The 15693-nt window shown below is 49.6% G+C and overlaps 1 protein-coding gene across 1 annotated transcript in view; it reads right to left on the bottom strand.

Moving 5' to 3' along the window:
* LOC116966803 (caldesmon-like) overlaps positions 1-15693 on the bottom strand; it is an 88680-nt gene that overhangs the window by 17458 nt on the left and 55529 nt on the right. The window contains exons 48-60 of the mRNA XM_033013142.1: positions 15630-15665; positions 12458-12514; positions 12272-12307; positions 12094-12129; positions 10806-10862; positions 9910-9945; positions 9733-9768; positions 5669-5725; positions 4920-4976; positions 3759-3809; positions 2029-2088; positions 854-889; positions 21-56 (exon numbers count right to left, since the gene is read on the bottom strand). Coding sequence (XP_032869033.1) covers positions 21-56; positions 854-889; positions 2029-2088; positions 3759-3809; positions 4920-4976; positions 5669-5725; positions 9733-9768; positions 9910-9945; positions 10806-10862; positions 12094-12129; positions 12272-12307; positions 12458-12514; positions 15630-15665 — 591 coding nt within the window. The remainder of the gene's footprint in view (positions 1-20; positions 57-853; positions 890-2028; positions 2089-3758; positions 3810-4919; positions 4977-5668; positions 5726-9732; positions 9769-9909; positions 9946-10805; positions 10863-12093; positions 12130-12271; positions 12308-12457; positions 12515-15629; positions 15666-15693) is intronic.

Genomic DNA, 15693 nt, shown 5'->3' with positions numbered 1-15693 from the left:
TGACAGATCAGGAGAACTACCTATAGTATCCGGGCCACTCTCGTTCTCCACTGAGTCTGAAACATAAAAGTAAGAGGGTGTAAATATCCCGGCCACACAGTTAACCACACAAGTGTTTTACTGAGATTATTCAGCCCCTGTAAACACTGTCTCACCCAGAACCTGGTCTGGACTCCGATCAGACAGATCGCCTAGTTCATAGGTTATAATAGCAGAATCAGGCCATTCAGCCCATCAAGTCAAGTTCAATCATGGCTAACCCATCTTTCCCTCTCAACCCCATTCCCCTGCCTTCTCCCATTAACCCCCGACCCTCCTGTAGGAAGGAACTACAGATACTGGATAACACCGAGGATAGACACAAAATGTCGGAGTAAAGGCCCTGTCCCACTTTCACGACCTAATTCACGACCTTTTTTACTCGTGGACATTTTTCATCAGGCTAGAAAAACGCCCCGACCTACTTGATGCCACGAGTACCTACGACCTCCTACGACCTCGTGACGACCATGCTGCGAGTATGAGTCAAGGGCAAACTCGGCAGAGGTCGTGAATTAGGTCGTGAAAGTGGGACAGGCCCTTGACTCAATGGGTCAGGCAGCATCTCCGGAGAAAAAGGAATAGGTGACGTTTCTGGTCAGGACCCTTCTTCAGACAGGTAGATGATTAATAGATCACCATGAATGGATTGTTCACTGGTGAATATTACAGGGAGGCATGGATAGGACGGGTTTGGAGGGATATCGGGCCAAACGCAGGCAGGTGGGCCTAGTGTAGCTGGGACATGTGGGCCGGTGTGGGCAAGTTTCCACACTGTGTCACTCTATGTCATGAAACTCATAAATATCCGTACCTCGAGATGCAGAGCGACTCTCTTTCTCCGCAGAATCTGGAAGAGAAAGGAAAAGAATATCAGTGCATGGATTACTCTGTATTCTCTGTGTTCAATTATCAGAGCCACTTTAATGCTCCCGCAACTCGTTTACAGCCCAATGGTGTGAGCATCGAACTCTCCGATGTCAAATAATCCACCCATTTTAGTTTAGTTTTGAGATACAGCGCGGAAACGCGAGTCCGCGCCGACCAGCGATCCCCGCAAACGTACACTATCCTACAGGCACTAGGGACAATTTTACATGTTATACCAAGCCAATTAACCTACAAAACCAGCACGTCTTTGGAGTGTGGGAAGAAACCGAAGATCTCGTAGAAAGCCCACGCGGGTCACAGGGAGAACGTACAAACTCCACACACGTAGTCGGGATCGAACCCGTGTCTCTGGCGCTGTGAGGCAGCAACTCTACCGCAGCGCCACCGTGCTGTATTTTTACCGCCCTTTCTCAAATCCCTCTCCCACCCCCAAATTCACTCCACTCATTTCCCCTCCTACATACTATCATCTTCCACCCCCGATGACCCCATCTCCCTCAATCCCCCCCCCCCCCCACCTCGACTCCTCTTCTCCCCTCCTAATCTGACACCCTTCTTCTTCTTTTGTGCCCTTATCCTATACAGCGGCTCGCCACTGCGGTAAAGACTCTACAGCGGCTCGCCACTGCGGTAAAGACTCTACAGCGGCTCGCCACTGCGGTAAAGACTCTACAGCGGCTCGCCACTGCGGTAAAGACTATATAGCGGCTCGCCACTGCGGTAAAGACTATACAGCGGCTCGCCACTGCGGTAAAGACTCTATAGCGGCTCGCCACTGCGGTAAAGACTCTATAGCGGCTCGCCACTGCGGTAAAGACTCTATAGCGGCTCGCCACTGCGGTAAAGACTATATAGCGGCTCGCCACTGCGGTACACATCGTTGCACTGTTGGAGTGTTCAGTGCAGTAGGTGTAGCTCAGTGTCACTCATGTTATGGGTCATGCTTTTGTAGTTACGCCCCCTAGCTTTACAGCAACCTCTCCTCGTCTGGTTCACTTGGCATTAGAGAGACGTGCAAGTGTGAAGTCATATTTGCTCTGTAAAGTCTTTGGCCCTTTTGCACCGGCCACAAAGACCCAAGCAGAGACGTCCACAAACCTCGGCCTTCGCTGGAGGTTCCCAGCGTTTTAATTTTCCTTTCGCCACTTTCATCGGAATCTGAAAGGAAAACAGGGTTGTGATCAGTGGACGGACGGCAGTGCGGAAGGCTCGGATCTGCGGAGTGCCCGTATCACCGTTTGTGGCCACTCGCACGATGCACTCACCACGGGGCAGGTGGCGCCCACTGCAGGCGACTATTTGCATGCCGGCCCCAGAAGCAAATCGACAAACTCACATGACAATCGCTCCACACTATTAAATCTCTATTCGTCTAGTTTAGGTTAGAGAAACAGCGGGGTAACAGGCCCTTTGGCCCATCGAGTCCGTGCCCACCAGCGATCCCCGCACATTAACACTATCCTACACACACACACACATTAGGGACACATTTTACACATAACAAGCCAATTAACCTACATTGACACTATCCTACACACAAGTCAAGTCAAGTTTATTCGTCACATACACATACGAGATGTGCAGTGAAATGAAAAGTGGACTTTGTGCAAAAAGACAAACAAACAAACAAACAACCAAACAAACTACAAACACAATGGAACAGAATCACATATTCTTTTACATATTAAATATTGTGGGCGGAAGGAAAAAGGGAAAAAAACAGCACTTTAAAAAAACACACTAGGGGCAATGTTTACATTTATACCAGGCCAATTAACCTACAAAACCATAGAAACATAGAAACATAGAAATTAGGTGCAGGAGTAGGCCATTCGGCCCTGCACCGCCATTCAATATGATCATGGCTGATCATCCAACTCAGTATCCCGTACCTGCCTTCTCTCCATACCCTCTGATCCCCTTAGCCACAAGGGCCACATCTAACTCCCTCTTAAATATAGCCAATGAACTGGCCTCGACTACCCTCTGTGGCAGAGAGTTCCAGAGATTCACCACTCTCTGTGTGAAAAAAGTTCTTCTCATCTCGGTTTTAAAGGATTTCCCCCTTATCCTTAAGCTGTGACCCCTTGTCCTGGACTTCCCCAACATCGGGAGCAATCTTCCTGCATCTAGCCTGTCCAACCCCTTAAGAATTTTGTAAGTTTCTATAAGATCCCCTCTCAATCTCCTAAATTCTAGAGAGTATAAACCAAGTCTATCCAGTCTTTCTTCATAAGACAGTCCTGACATCCCAGGAATCAGCCTGGTGAACCTTCTCTGCACTCCCTCTATGGCAATAATGTCCTTCCTCAGATTTGGCATCAGAAACCAGTTCGCCTTTGGAGTGTGGGAGGAAACCGAAGGTCACGGGGAGAACGTACAAACTCTGTACAGACAGCACCCGTGGTCGGGATTGAACCCAGGAACTGGCGCTGCAATCGCTGTAAGGCAGCGACTCTACCGCTGCCCCATCGTGCCGCGGGGACAACAGGGACAGCGACATTTCTCACTTTAACTGTGAGCTACTCAAGCTCCTCTCGGATCTGTATCCAGGATCGGACATTGCCGGCTTTACCTTGCACTAAACGTTATTCCCTTTATCATGTACCTGTACACTGTGGGCGGTTCGATTGTAAGCACGTGTTGTCTTTCCGCTGGCTGGTTAGCGCGCAACAAAAGCTTTTCACTGTCCCTCGGTACACGTGACAATAAACTAGACTAAGCTGAACTAAGCAGGAGTTCCCAGCAGATGCAATCTCATCAGCCGGAGTTCTGGCGGAGGTCAAGAACAGGAGTTGGCTGTGTGAGACCTGGACTTGTCTACTCACTGGAGTTGTTGTTGTTCCTGTTCCCGTTCCTCTCTCCATTCTCCGCCGAATCTGCATCAAAAACAGCAGCACAAGTTTTGGTCACGGAGGATTCAGTTCAATGCAGAGACACAGCGCGGAAACAGGAAACAGGCCCTTCGGTCCAACTTGCCCATGCTGACCAACATGCCCCATCTACACTATCCCACACCCGCGTTTGGCCCATATCCCTCTAAACCTGTCCCGTCCATGTACTGTTCAACAATCTCTTAAATATTTTGATAGTGCCTGCCTCAACCACCTCCTCTGATAGCTCGTTCCATACACCCACCAAAAAACTCAGGACCCTATTAAATCTTGGCCCCGTCACCTTAAACCTATGTCCTCTGGTTCTCGATTCCTCTACTATGGGCAAAAGACTCTGTGTGTGTGTCTACCCGATCTATTCCTCTCACGATCTTGTGCACCTCTCTATAAGATCACCCCCTCATCCTCCTGCGCTACAAGGAATAGAGTCCTTGCTCAACCTATCCCTGTAGCTCAGGCCATGAAGACTCACAAAGTCAATGTAGAATGGCCTAATTCTGCTTGTATGACAATAGACAATAGGTGCAGGAGTAGGCCATTCGGCCCTTCGAGCCAGCACCACCATTCAATGTGATCATGGCTGATCATCCCCAATCAGTACCCCGTTCCTGCCTTCTCCCCATATCCCCTGACTCCGCTATCTTTAAGAGCCCTATCTAGCTCTCTATTGAAAGTATCCAGAAATCCGGCCTCCACCGAGAATTCCACAGACTCACAACTGAGAAAAAAGTGTTTCCTCGTCTCCGTTCTAAATGGTTTACCCCTTATTCTTAAACTGTGGCCCCTGGTTCTGGACTCCCCCAACATCGGGAACATGTTTCCTGCCTCTAACGTGTCCGAACCCTTAATAAGCTTATAATGTTTCAATAAGATAACCTCTCATCCTTCTAAACCCCAGAGTATACAAGCCCAGCCGCTCCATTCTCTCAGCATATGACATATGAACTTATATCCTCCTGCCCACCAGCATGCATCTTCCCCTCATGACCTGTGTCCAACTTATCCTCCATTTACTCCTAAGGTTTACATGATAATGGTCTCACATCCTGCATGTTACCCACAGACAATAATCCCCAGACAGAGAAGTCCACAAACCATCATCTTCTCTTGATCCAACGTCTTTGATTTTCTTCTCCCTGCTCTCCTTGGAATCTGGAATTGAAACGGGTTTCTGGTTATTTAACGGGAAACTGAACGGGTGGGTTAACATACGATGAGCGTTTGTCGGCGCTGGGCCTGTACTCGCTGGAGTTTAGAAGGATGGGGGGGTGGGTGGGAAATGGGACCTCAATGAAGCTTACCGAATGGTGAAAGGCCTGGATAGAGTGGATGTGGAGAGGATGTTTCCACTGGTGGGAGAGTCCAGGACCAGAGGGCACAGCCTCAGAATTAAAGGATGTTTTTTTAGGATGAGAGGAATTTCTTCAGTCAGAAGGTGGTGAATCTGTGGAATTCTTTGCCACAGAAGGTTTGTACCTTTTCGAAAGGAGATGCAGAGGAATTTCATTGCCACAGACAGCGAAAGAGGCCAAGTCAATGGGTTTCGTTAAGGTGGAGATTGATAGATTCTTGATTAGTTCGGGTGTCAGGGGTTATGGGGAGAAGGCAGGAGAATGGGGTTAGGAGGGAGAGACAGATAAGCCATGATTGAATGGGCTGAATGGCCTGATTCTGCTCCGATCACTTATGAAATGATCTCCTCCTGCCCACCAGAATGTGTCTTCTCTTCCCGACCTGTCTCCGGAGACCTTATCTGCCGTTTACCCCCGGGGATAATATGATACTGTTCCCACTTCTAGTGTGTTAACACGGACAACAATCGGCACACAGAGACATCCACAAACCTTCATCTTCTCTTGATCCGATGTCTTTGATTTTCTTCTCGTCGCTCTCCTTGGAATCTGGAATTGAAAGGTTGACGGCATCAAAGTGTGTCGGTGTTGCACGTTGCTGTCTCTTCTCACTCACACCTTCATAAGTTCATAAGTGATAGGAGCAGAATCAGGCCATTCGGCCCGTCGGGTCCACTCAGCCATTCAATCATGGCTGATCTATCTCTCCCTCCTAACCCCATTCTCCTGCCTTCTCCCCATAACCCCCTGACACCCGTACCAATCAAGATTCTATCTGTCTCTGCCTTCAAAACATATCCACTGACTTGGCCTCCGCAGCCCTCTGTGGCAATGAATTCCACAGATTCACCACCCTCGCTGGCTGGGTCCGTCCCCTTGAGATGTCCCCTCTTTGCACCGTGGCCGTGCCCAGGGTTGGGGTCACGGTGCAGCCTTTCCCCCGGACTCTGTGAATCGAGCCCCGGTGTTTGCAAAGGAACACGGGACTGCTAGTGTGGGATTAGTTCACAAATTCATAGGTGATAGGAGCAATAGACAATCGACAATAGGTGCAGGAGTAGGCCATTCGGCCCTTCGAGCCTGCACTGCCATTCAATATGATCATGGCTGATCATCCAACTCAGTATCCCATCCCTGCCTTCTCTCCATACTCCCTGATCCATTTAACCACAAGAGCCACATCTAACTCCCTCTTAAATATAGCCAATGAACTGGCCTCAACTACCTTCTGTGGCAGAGAATTCCACAGATTCACCACTCTCTGTGTAAAAAATGATTTTCTCATATCGGACCGAAAAGATTTCCCCTTATCCTTAAACTGTGACCCCTAGTTCTGGACTTCCCCAACATCGGGAATAATCTTCCTGCATCTAGCCTGTCCAACCCCTCAAGAATTTTGTAAGTTTCTATAAAAACCCCCCTCAATCTTCTAAATTCTAGCGAGTACAAGCCGAGTCTATCCAGTCTTTCTTCATATGAAAGTCCTGACATCCCAGTAATCAGTCTGGTGAACCTTCTCTGTACTCCCTCTATGGCAAGAATGTCTTTCCTCAGATTAGGAGACCAAAACTGTACGCAATACTCCAGGTGTGGAAACAGGCCCTTCGGCCTAGCGAGTCCATACTGACCAGCGATCCCCACACATTAACACACACTCGGGACAATTTACATTTAAACCTGTAAACCTGCAGAATTAGGCCATTCGGCCCATCGAGTCTACTCCGCCATTCAATCATGGCCGATCTATCTCTCCCTCTCAACCCCATTCTCCTGCCTTCTCCCCATAACCCCTGACACCCGTACTGATCAACAACCTAACAATCTCCGCCTTAAAGATACCCAATGACTTGGCCACATTTTGGATTCCCAACTTGCAGGTTGAGCTGGTAGCAAGATTAATTTTGACAGGACTAGAATATAAAACCAAGGATGTAATGCTGGGGATTTATCAGGTGCTGGTCGGGCCACCTCTAGATATTATGAGCAGTTTTGGGCCCCATATCTGAGGAAGGGTATTTTCATATTGGAGAGGAATATTAACTTCCAGAGGAAGTTCAGATATCGACCAAAGTTGTCCCGCCTACACTAGTCCCACCTGCCCGCGTTTGGCCCCTATCCCTCTAAACCTCACCCATGGGTGGATGGATTGTTCACCAGTGAATGTTACAGGGAGACATTGAAATATAAATATCCGTACCTCGAGATGAGGATCGACTCTCTTTCTCCGCAGAATCTGGAAGGGAAAGGAAAGGATTTCACTTCACCGATCCCAAGACGTTCCCTGTGCCCAGCTGCCAGTGTAGCTCTGAAACTCTCCCTCCCATTTTAATGACAGTTCACTCTATCCCGGTGACGAGCAGATCAGGAGAACTACCTTTAGTATCCGGCCCACTCTCGTTCTCCGCAGAGTCTGAAACACAAGGAAGAGGGTTTCAGTTTCCTGGTCTCACGGTTGGTTTTCCCAACATTTTTTCCAAGATCCCTCTCCCCCAGTAACCATGACAACCCAGGACATGTGCAGGTGACATCTCCACACACACACACACATCTACGTACCATCATCTTCTCTCGATACAATCTTCTCGATTTTCCTCTCCGCACTTTCTTTGGACTCTGAAATGAAAATCAGACACTGATTAGATAAATGGAACAAGCTGCCAGAGGAGGTAGTTAAGGGCGGCACGATGGCACAGCGGTAGAGTTACTGCATTACAGCGCTTTCTGTGCCAGAGACGCGGGTTCGATCCCAACTACGGGTACTGTCTGTGTGGAGTTTGCACGTTCTCCTCTTGACTCGAGTGGGTTTTCTCCGAGATCTTCGGTTTCCTCCCACAATCGAAAGACGTGCAGGTTTGTAGGTTAATTAGCTTGGTATAAATGTACAAATTGTCCCCAGTGTGTGTAGGGTAGTGTTAATGTGCGGGGATCGCTGGTCAGGGCAGACTCGGTGGGCCGAGGGGCCAGATTCCGCGCTGTATCTCTAAACTAAACTACTCTGTCATGGAATTCCCCTTTAGATTCGAAACTTGCTATCGCTCGTCTGCTATCACTGCTCACATGTTTTAGGTTAGAGATACAGCGAACACAAGCCCTTAGTCCCACCGAGTCCACGCCGACCAGCGGCCACCCCTTCAACTAGTTCTATCCTGCAAACTGGGGATTATTTACAATTTACAGAAGCCAATTAACCTACAAACCTGGATGTCTTTGGAGTGTGGGTGGAAACGTGCAAACATCTCCACACACACACACATCTACGTACCATCATCTTCTCTCGATACAATCACTTTGATTTTCCTCTCGGCACTTTCTCTGGACTCTGAAATGAAAATCAGACACTGATTAGACATATGGAACAAGCTGCCAGAGGAGGTAGTTAAGAATGGCACGATGGCACAGCGGTAGAGTTACTGCCTTACGGCGCTTTCTGTGCCAGAGACGCGGGTTCGATCCCAATTACGGGTGCTGTTTGTACGGAGTTTGCACGTTCCCCTGCGTGGGTTTTCTCCTGGATCTTCGGTTTCCTCCCACACTCCAAAGACGTGCAGGTTTGTAGGTTAATTGGCTTGGCATAACATGTAAATTGTCCCTAGTGTGTGTAGGATAATGTTAGTGTCTGGGGATCGCTGGTCTGCACGGACTCGGTGAACTGAAAGGCCTGTTTCCGCTCTGTATCTCAAACCAGATCCCAACCAGATCCCCAGGGCCATTGGAACAATCATCGAGTCACAGAGTCACACAGCGCGGAAACAGGCCCTTCTTCCCACCGAGTCCGCTACGCCCAGCGATCCCCGCACACCGACCCTGTCCTACACATATACCAGGGACAATTTACACTTATACCAAAGCCAATTAACCTACAAACCTGTCCGTCTTTGGAATGTGGGAGGAAACCAGTGCACCCGGAGAAAACCCACGCAGGTCACAATGAGAACGTGCAAACTCCGTACAGACAGCACCCGTAGTGAGGATCGAGCCCGGGTCTCTGGCGCTGTGAGGCAGCAACTCTACCGCTGCGCTACCGTGCCAGTCATTAGAACAATAATAGCCATGGAGTAACACAGCACGGAAACAGGCCCTTCGGCCCAGCTTGCTCATACTAACCAAGGGTGCCCCATCTGCACTAGTCCCACCTGCCCGCGTTTGGCCCATCTATCTATATATATTTAAAACTCTGTGTGTGTCTGGCTGTGTGGCTGTGTGTGTTTCTGACTTGTGGCTGACAGCCTTTGATTCGTTGCTACGCCAACACCCGACCCAGAAATGCCGAGCTTTTTCCATTTCGGTAGAGATTTCACTTTTCATTCCACGTATCCACTCCTCATTATATTTTGTCGTGTTTATGTACACATTTTTAATAAAATCCTTCTCCCCCCCCCCCCCACTCACTCATTTTGTCGCCTCCTGCTGGCTAGCGACCATAACGGCTGCTGGCGCCCGCATCTCGCCCAACGGGTCTGCACTTGGTCTAGTATCCCTCTAATCCTCACCCATGGGTGGATGGATTGTTCCCCAGTGAATGTTACAGGGAGACATTGAAATATAAATATCCGTACCTCGAGATGCAGATCGACTCTCTTTCTCCGCAGAATCTGGAAGGGAAAGGAAAGAATTTCACTTCACTGATCCCAAGACGTTCCCTGTGCCCAGCTGCCAGTGTAGCTCTGAAACTCTCCCTCCCATTTTAATGACAGTTCACCCTATCCCGGTGACGAGCAGATCAGGAGAACTACCTTTAGTATCCGGCCCACTCTCGTTCTCCGCAGAGTCTGAAACACAAGGAAGAGGGTTTCAGTTTCCTGGTCTCACGGTTGGTTTTCCCAACGTTTTTTCCAAGATCCCTCTCCCCCAGTAACCATGCCAACCCAGGACATGTGCAGGTGACATCTCCACACACACACACACATCTACGTACCATCATCTTCTCTCGATACAATCTTCTCGATTTTCCTCTCCGCACTTTCTTTGGACTCTGAAATGAAAATCAGACACTGATTAGATAAATGGAACAAGCTGCCAGAGGAGGTAGTTAAGGGCGGCACGATGGGACAGCGGTAGAGTTACTGCATTACAGCGCTTTCTGTGCCAGAGACGCGGGTTCGATCCCAACTACGGGTACTGTCTGTGTGGAGTTTGCACGTTCTCCTCTTGACTCGAGTGGGTTTTCTCCGAGATCTTCGGTTTCCTCCCACAATCGAAAGACGTGCAGGTTTGTAGGTTAATTAGCTTGGTATAAATGTACAAATTGTCCCCAGTGTGTGTAGGGTAGTGTTAATGTGTGGGGATCGCTGGTCAGGGCAGACTCAGTGGGCCGAGGGGCCAGATTCCGCGCTGTATCTCTAAACTAAACTACTCTGTCATGGAATTCCCCTTTGGATTCGAAACTTGCTATCGCTCGTCTGCTATCACTGCTCACATGTTTTAGGTTAGAGATACAGCGAACACAAGCCCTTAGTCCCACCGAGTCCACGCCGACCAGCGGCCACCCCTTCAACTAGTTCTATCCTGCAAACTGGGGATTATTTACAATTTACAGAAGCCAATTAACCTACAAACCTGGATGTCTTTGGAGTGTGGGTGGAAACGTGCAAACATCTCCACACACACACACACACACACATCTACGTACCATCATCTTCTCTCGATACAATCACTTTGATTTTCCTCTCGGCACTTTCTCTGGACTCTGAAATGAAAATCAGACACTGATTAGACATATGGAACAAGCTGCCAGAGGAGGTAGTTAAGAATGGCACGATGGCACAGCGGTAGAGTTACTGCCTTACGGCGCTTTCTGTGCCAGAGACGCGGGTTCGATCCCAATTACGGGTGCTGTCTGTACGGAGTTTGCACGTTCCCCTGCGTGGGTTTTCTCCGGGATCTTCGGTTTCCTCCCACACTCCAAAGACGTGCAGGTTTGTAGGTTAATTGGCTTGGCATAACATGTAAATTGTCCCTAGTGTGTGTAGGATAATGTTAGTGTCTGGGGATCGCTGTCGGCGCGGACTCGGTGAACTGAAAGGCCTGTTTCCGCTCTGTATCTCAAACCAGATCCCAACCAGATCCCCAGGGCCATTGGAACAACCATCGAGTCACAGTCACACAGCGCGGAAACAGGCCCTTCTGCCCACCGTGTCCACGCCGCCCAGCGATCCCCGCACACCGACCCTGTCCTACACACACCAGGGACAATTTACACTTATACCAAAGCCAATTAACCTACAAACCTGTCCGTCTTTGGAATGTGGGAGGAAACCAGTGCACCCGGAGAAAACCCACGCAGGTCACAATGAGAACGTGCAAACTCCGTACAGACAGCACCCGTAGTGAGGATCGAGCCCGGGTCTCTGGCGCTGTGAGGCAGCAACTCTACCGCTGCGCTACCATGCCAGTCATTAGAACAATAATAGCCATGGAGTATCACAGCACGGAAACAGGCCCTTCGGCCCAGCTTGCTCATACTAACCAAGGGTGCCCCATCTGCACTAGTCCCACCTGCCCGCGTTTGGCCCATCTATCTATATATATTTAAAACTCTGTGTGTGTCTGGCTGTGTGGCTGTGTGTGTTTCTGACTTGTGGCTGACAGCCTTTGATTCGTTGCTACGCCAACACCCGACCAAGAAATGCCGAGATTTTTTCCATTTCGGTAGAGATTTCACTTTTCATTCCACGTATCCACTCCTCATTATATTTTGTCGTGTTTATGTACACATTTTTAATAAAATCCTTCTCCCCCCCCCCCACTCACTCATTTTGTCGCCTCCTGCTGGCCAGCGACCATAACGGCTGCTGGCGCCCGCATCTCGCCCAACGGGTCTGCACTTGGTCTAGTATCCCTCTAATCCTCACCCATGGGTGGATGGATTGTTCACCAGTGAATGTTACAGGGAGACATTGAAACATAAATATCCGTACCTCGAGATGCAGATCGACTCTCTTTCTCCGCAGAATCTGGAAGGGAAAGGAAAGGATTTTACTTCACCGATCCCAAGACGTTCCCTGTGCCCAGCTGCCAGTGTAGCTCTGAAACTCTCCCTCCCATTTTAATGACACTTTCACCCTATCCCGGTGACGAGCAGATCAGGAGAACTACCTTTAGTATCCGGCCCACTCTCGTTCTCCGCAGAGTCTGAAACACAAGGAAGAGGGTTTCAGTTTCCTGGTCTCACGGTTGGTTTTCCCAAAAGTTTTTCCAAGATCCCTCTCCCCCAGTAACCATGACAACCCAGGACATGTGCAGGTGACATCTCCACACACACACACACACACATCTACGTACCATCATCTTCTCTCGATACAATCACTTTGATTTTCCTCTCCACACTTTCTTTGGACTCTGAAATGAAAATCAGACACTGATTAGATAAATGGAACAAGCTGCCAGAGGAGGTAGTTAAGGGCGGCACGATGGCACAGCGGTAGAGTTACTGCCTTACAGCGCTTCCAGCGCCAGAGACGCGGGTTCGATCCCAACTACGGGTGCTGTCTGTACGGAGTTTGCACGTTCCCCTGCGTGGGTTTTCTCCGGGATCTTCGGTTTCCTCCCACACTCCAAAGACGTGCAGGTTTGTAGGTTAATTGGCTTGGCATAACATGTAAATTGTCCCTAGTGTGTGTAGGATAATGTTAGTGTCTGGGGATCGCTGGTCAGCACGGACTCGGTGAACTGAAAGGCCTGTTTCCGCTCTGTATCTCAAACCAGATCCCAACCAGATCCCCAGGGCCATTGGAACAATCATCGAGTCGGAGTCACACAGCGCGGAAACAGGCCCTTCTTCCCACCGTGTCCGCTACGCCCAGCGATCCCCGCACACCGACCCTGTCCTACACACACCAGGGACAATTTACACTTATATCAAAGCCAATTAACCTACAAACCTGTCCGTCTTTGGAATGTGAGAGGAAACCAGTGCACCCGGAGAAAATCCACGCAGGTCACAGTGAGAACGTGCAAACTCCGTACAGACAGCACCCGTAGTGAGGATCGAGCCCGGGTCTCTGACGCTGTGAGGCAGCAACTCTACCGCTGTGCTACCGTGCCAGTCATTAGAACAATAATAGCCATGGAGTAACACAGCACGGAAACAGGCCCTTCAGCCTATCTTGCTTGCTCCTACTAACCAATGGTGCCCCATCTACACTAGTCCCACCTGCCCGCGTTTGGCCCATCTATCTATCTATATTTAAAACTCTGTGTGTGTCTGGCTGTGTGGCTGTGTGTGTTTCTGACTTGTGGCTGACAGCCTTTGATTCGTTGCTACGCCAACACCCGACCCAGAAATGCCGAGATTTTTTCCATTTCGGTAGAGATTTCACTTTTCATTCCACGTATCCACTCCTCATTATATTTTGTCGCGTTTATGTACACATTTTTAATAAAATCCTTCTCCCCCCCCCCACTCACTCATTTTGTCGCCTCCTGCTGGCCAGCGACCATAACGGCTGCTGGCGCCCGCATCTCGCCTCAAAGACGCCATTTAAAAACAGCCGCACTGCTGATTCCTGAGCCGCTTGAGTTGGAGGACCACGTCTCCCGTGGGGGCTACGGGTAGGGAACAGCTGCGTTGTGGGAGCAAACCCAACGGGTCTGCACTTGGTCTAGTATCCCTCTAAACCTCACCCACGGGTGGATGGATTGTTCACCAGTGAATGTTACAGGGAGACATTGAAATATAAATATCCGTACCTCGAGATACAGAGTGACTCTCTTTTTCCGCAGAATCTGGAAGGGAAAGGAAAGGATTTCACTTCACTGATCCCAAGACGTTCCCTGTGCCCAGCTGCCAGTGTAGCTCTGAAACTCTCCCTCCCATTTTAATGACAGTTCACCCTATCCCGGTGACGAGCAGATCAGGAGAACTACCTTTAGTATCCGGCCCACTCTCGTTCTCCGCAGAGTCTGAAACACAAGGAAGAGGGTTTCAGTTTCCTGGTCTCACGGTTGGTTTTCCGAACGTTTTTTCCAAGATCCCTCTCCCCCAGTAAGCATGACAACCCAGGACATGTGCAGGTGACATCTCCACACACACACACACGTCTACGTACCATCATCTTCTCTCGATACAATCATCTTGATTTTCCTCTCCACACTTTCTTTGGACTCTGAAATGAAAATCAGACACTGATTAGATAAATGGAACAAGCTGCCAGCGGAGGTAGTTAAGGGCGGCACGATGGCACAGCGGTAGAGTTACTGCCTTACAGCGCTTCCAGCGATAGAGACGCGGGTTCGATCCCAATTACGGGTGCTGTCTGTGTGGAGTTTGCACGTTCTCCTGCGTGGGTTTTCTCCGGGATCTTCGGTTTTCTCCCACACTCCAAAGACGTGCAGGTTTGTAGGTTAATTGGCTTGGCATAACATGTAAATTGTCCCTAGTGTGTGTAGGATAATGTTAGTGTCTGGGGATCGCTGGTCGGCACGGACTCGGTGAACTGAAAGGCCTGTTTCCGCTCTGTATCTCAAACCAGATCCCAACCAGATCCCCAGGGCCATTGGAACAATCATCGAGTCGGAGTCACACAGCGCGGAAACAGGCCCTTCTTCCCACCGTGTCCGCTACGCCCAGCGATCCCCGCACACCGACCCTGTCCTACACACACCAGGGACAATTTACACTTATATCAAAGCCAATTAACCTACAAACCTGTCCGTCTTTGGAATGTGAGAGGAAACCAGTGCACCCGGAGAAAACCCACGCAGGTCACAGTGAGAACGTGCAAACTCCGTACAGACAGCACCCATAGTGAGGATCGAGCCCGGGTCTCTGGCGCTGTGAGGCAGCAACTCTACCGCTGTGCTACCATGCCAGTCATTAAAACAATAATAGCCATGGAGTAACACAGCACGGAAACAGGCCCTTCAGCCTATCTTGCTTGCTCCTACTAACCAATGGTGCCCCATCTGCACTAGTCCCACCTGCCCGCGTTTGGCCCATCTATCTATCTATATTTAAAACTCTGTGTGTGTCTGGCTGTGTGGCTGTGTGTGTTTCTGACTTGTGGCTGACAGCTTTTGATTCGTTGCTACGCCAACACCCGACCCACAAACGCCGAGATTTTTTCCATTTCGGTAGAGATTTCACTTTTCATTCCACGTATCCACTCCTCATTATATTTTGTCGTGTTTATGTACACATTTTTAATAAAATCCTTCTCCCCCCCCCACTCACTCATTTTGTCGCCTCCTGCTGGCCAGCGACCATAACGGCTACTGGCGCCCGCATCTCGCCTCAAAGACGCCATTTAAAAACAGCCGCACTGCTGATTCCTGAGCCGCTTGAGTTGGAGGACCACGTCTCCCGTGGGGGCTACGGGTAGGGAACGGCTGCGTTGGGGGAGCAGACCCAACGGGTCTGCACTTGGTCTAGTATCCCTCTAAACCTCACCCATGGGTGGATGGATTGTTCACCAGTGAATGTTACAGTGAGTCATTGAAATATAAATATCCGTACCTCGAGATGCAGATCGACTCTCTTTTTCCGCAGAATCTGGAAGGGAAAGGAAAGGATTTCACTT

Source organism: Amblyraja radiata, chromosome 38 (genome assembly GCF_010909765.2).
Source record: "Amblyraja radiata isolate CabotCenter1 chromosome 38, sAmbRad1.1.pri, whole genome shotgun sequence".
Lineage (NCBI taxonomy): Eukaryota > Metazoa > Chordata > Chondrichthyes > Rajiformes > Rajidae > Amblyraja > Amblyraja radiata.
Note: the sequence above shows the minus strand (reverse complement) of the source record. Positions and strands in the feature narration are given on the sequence as shown.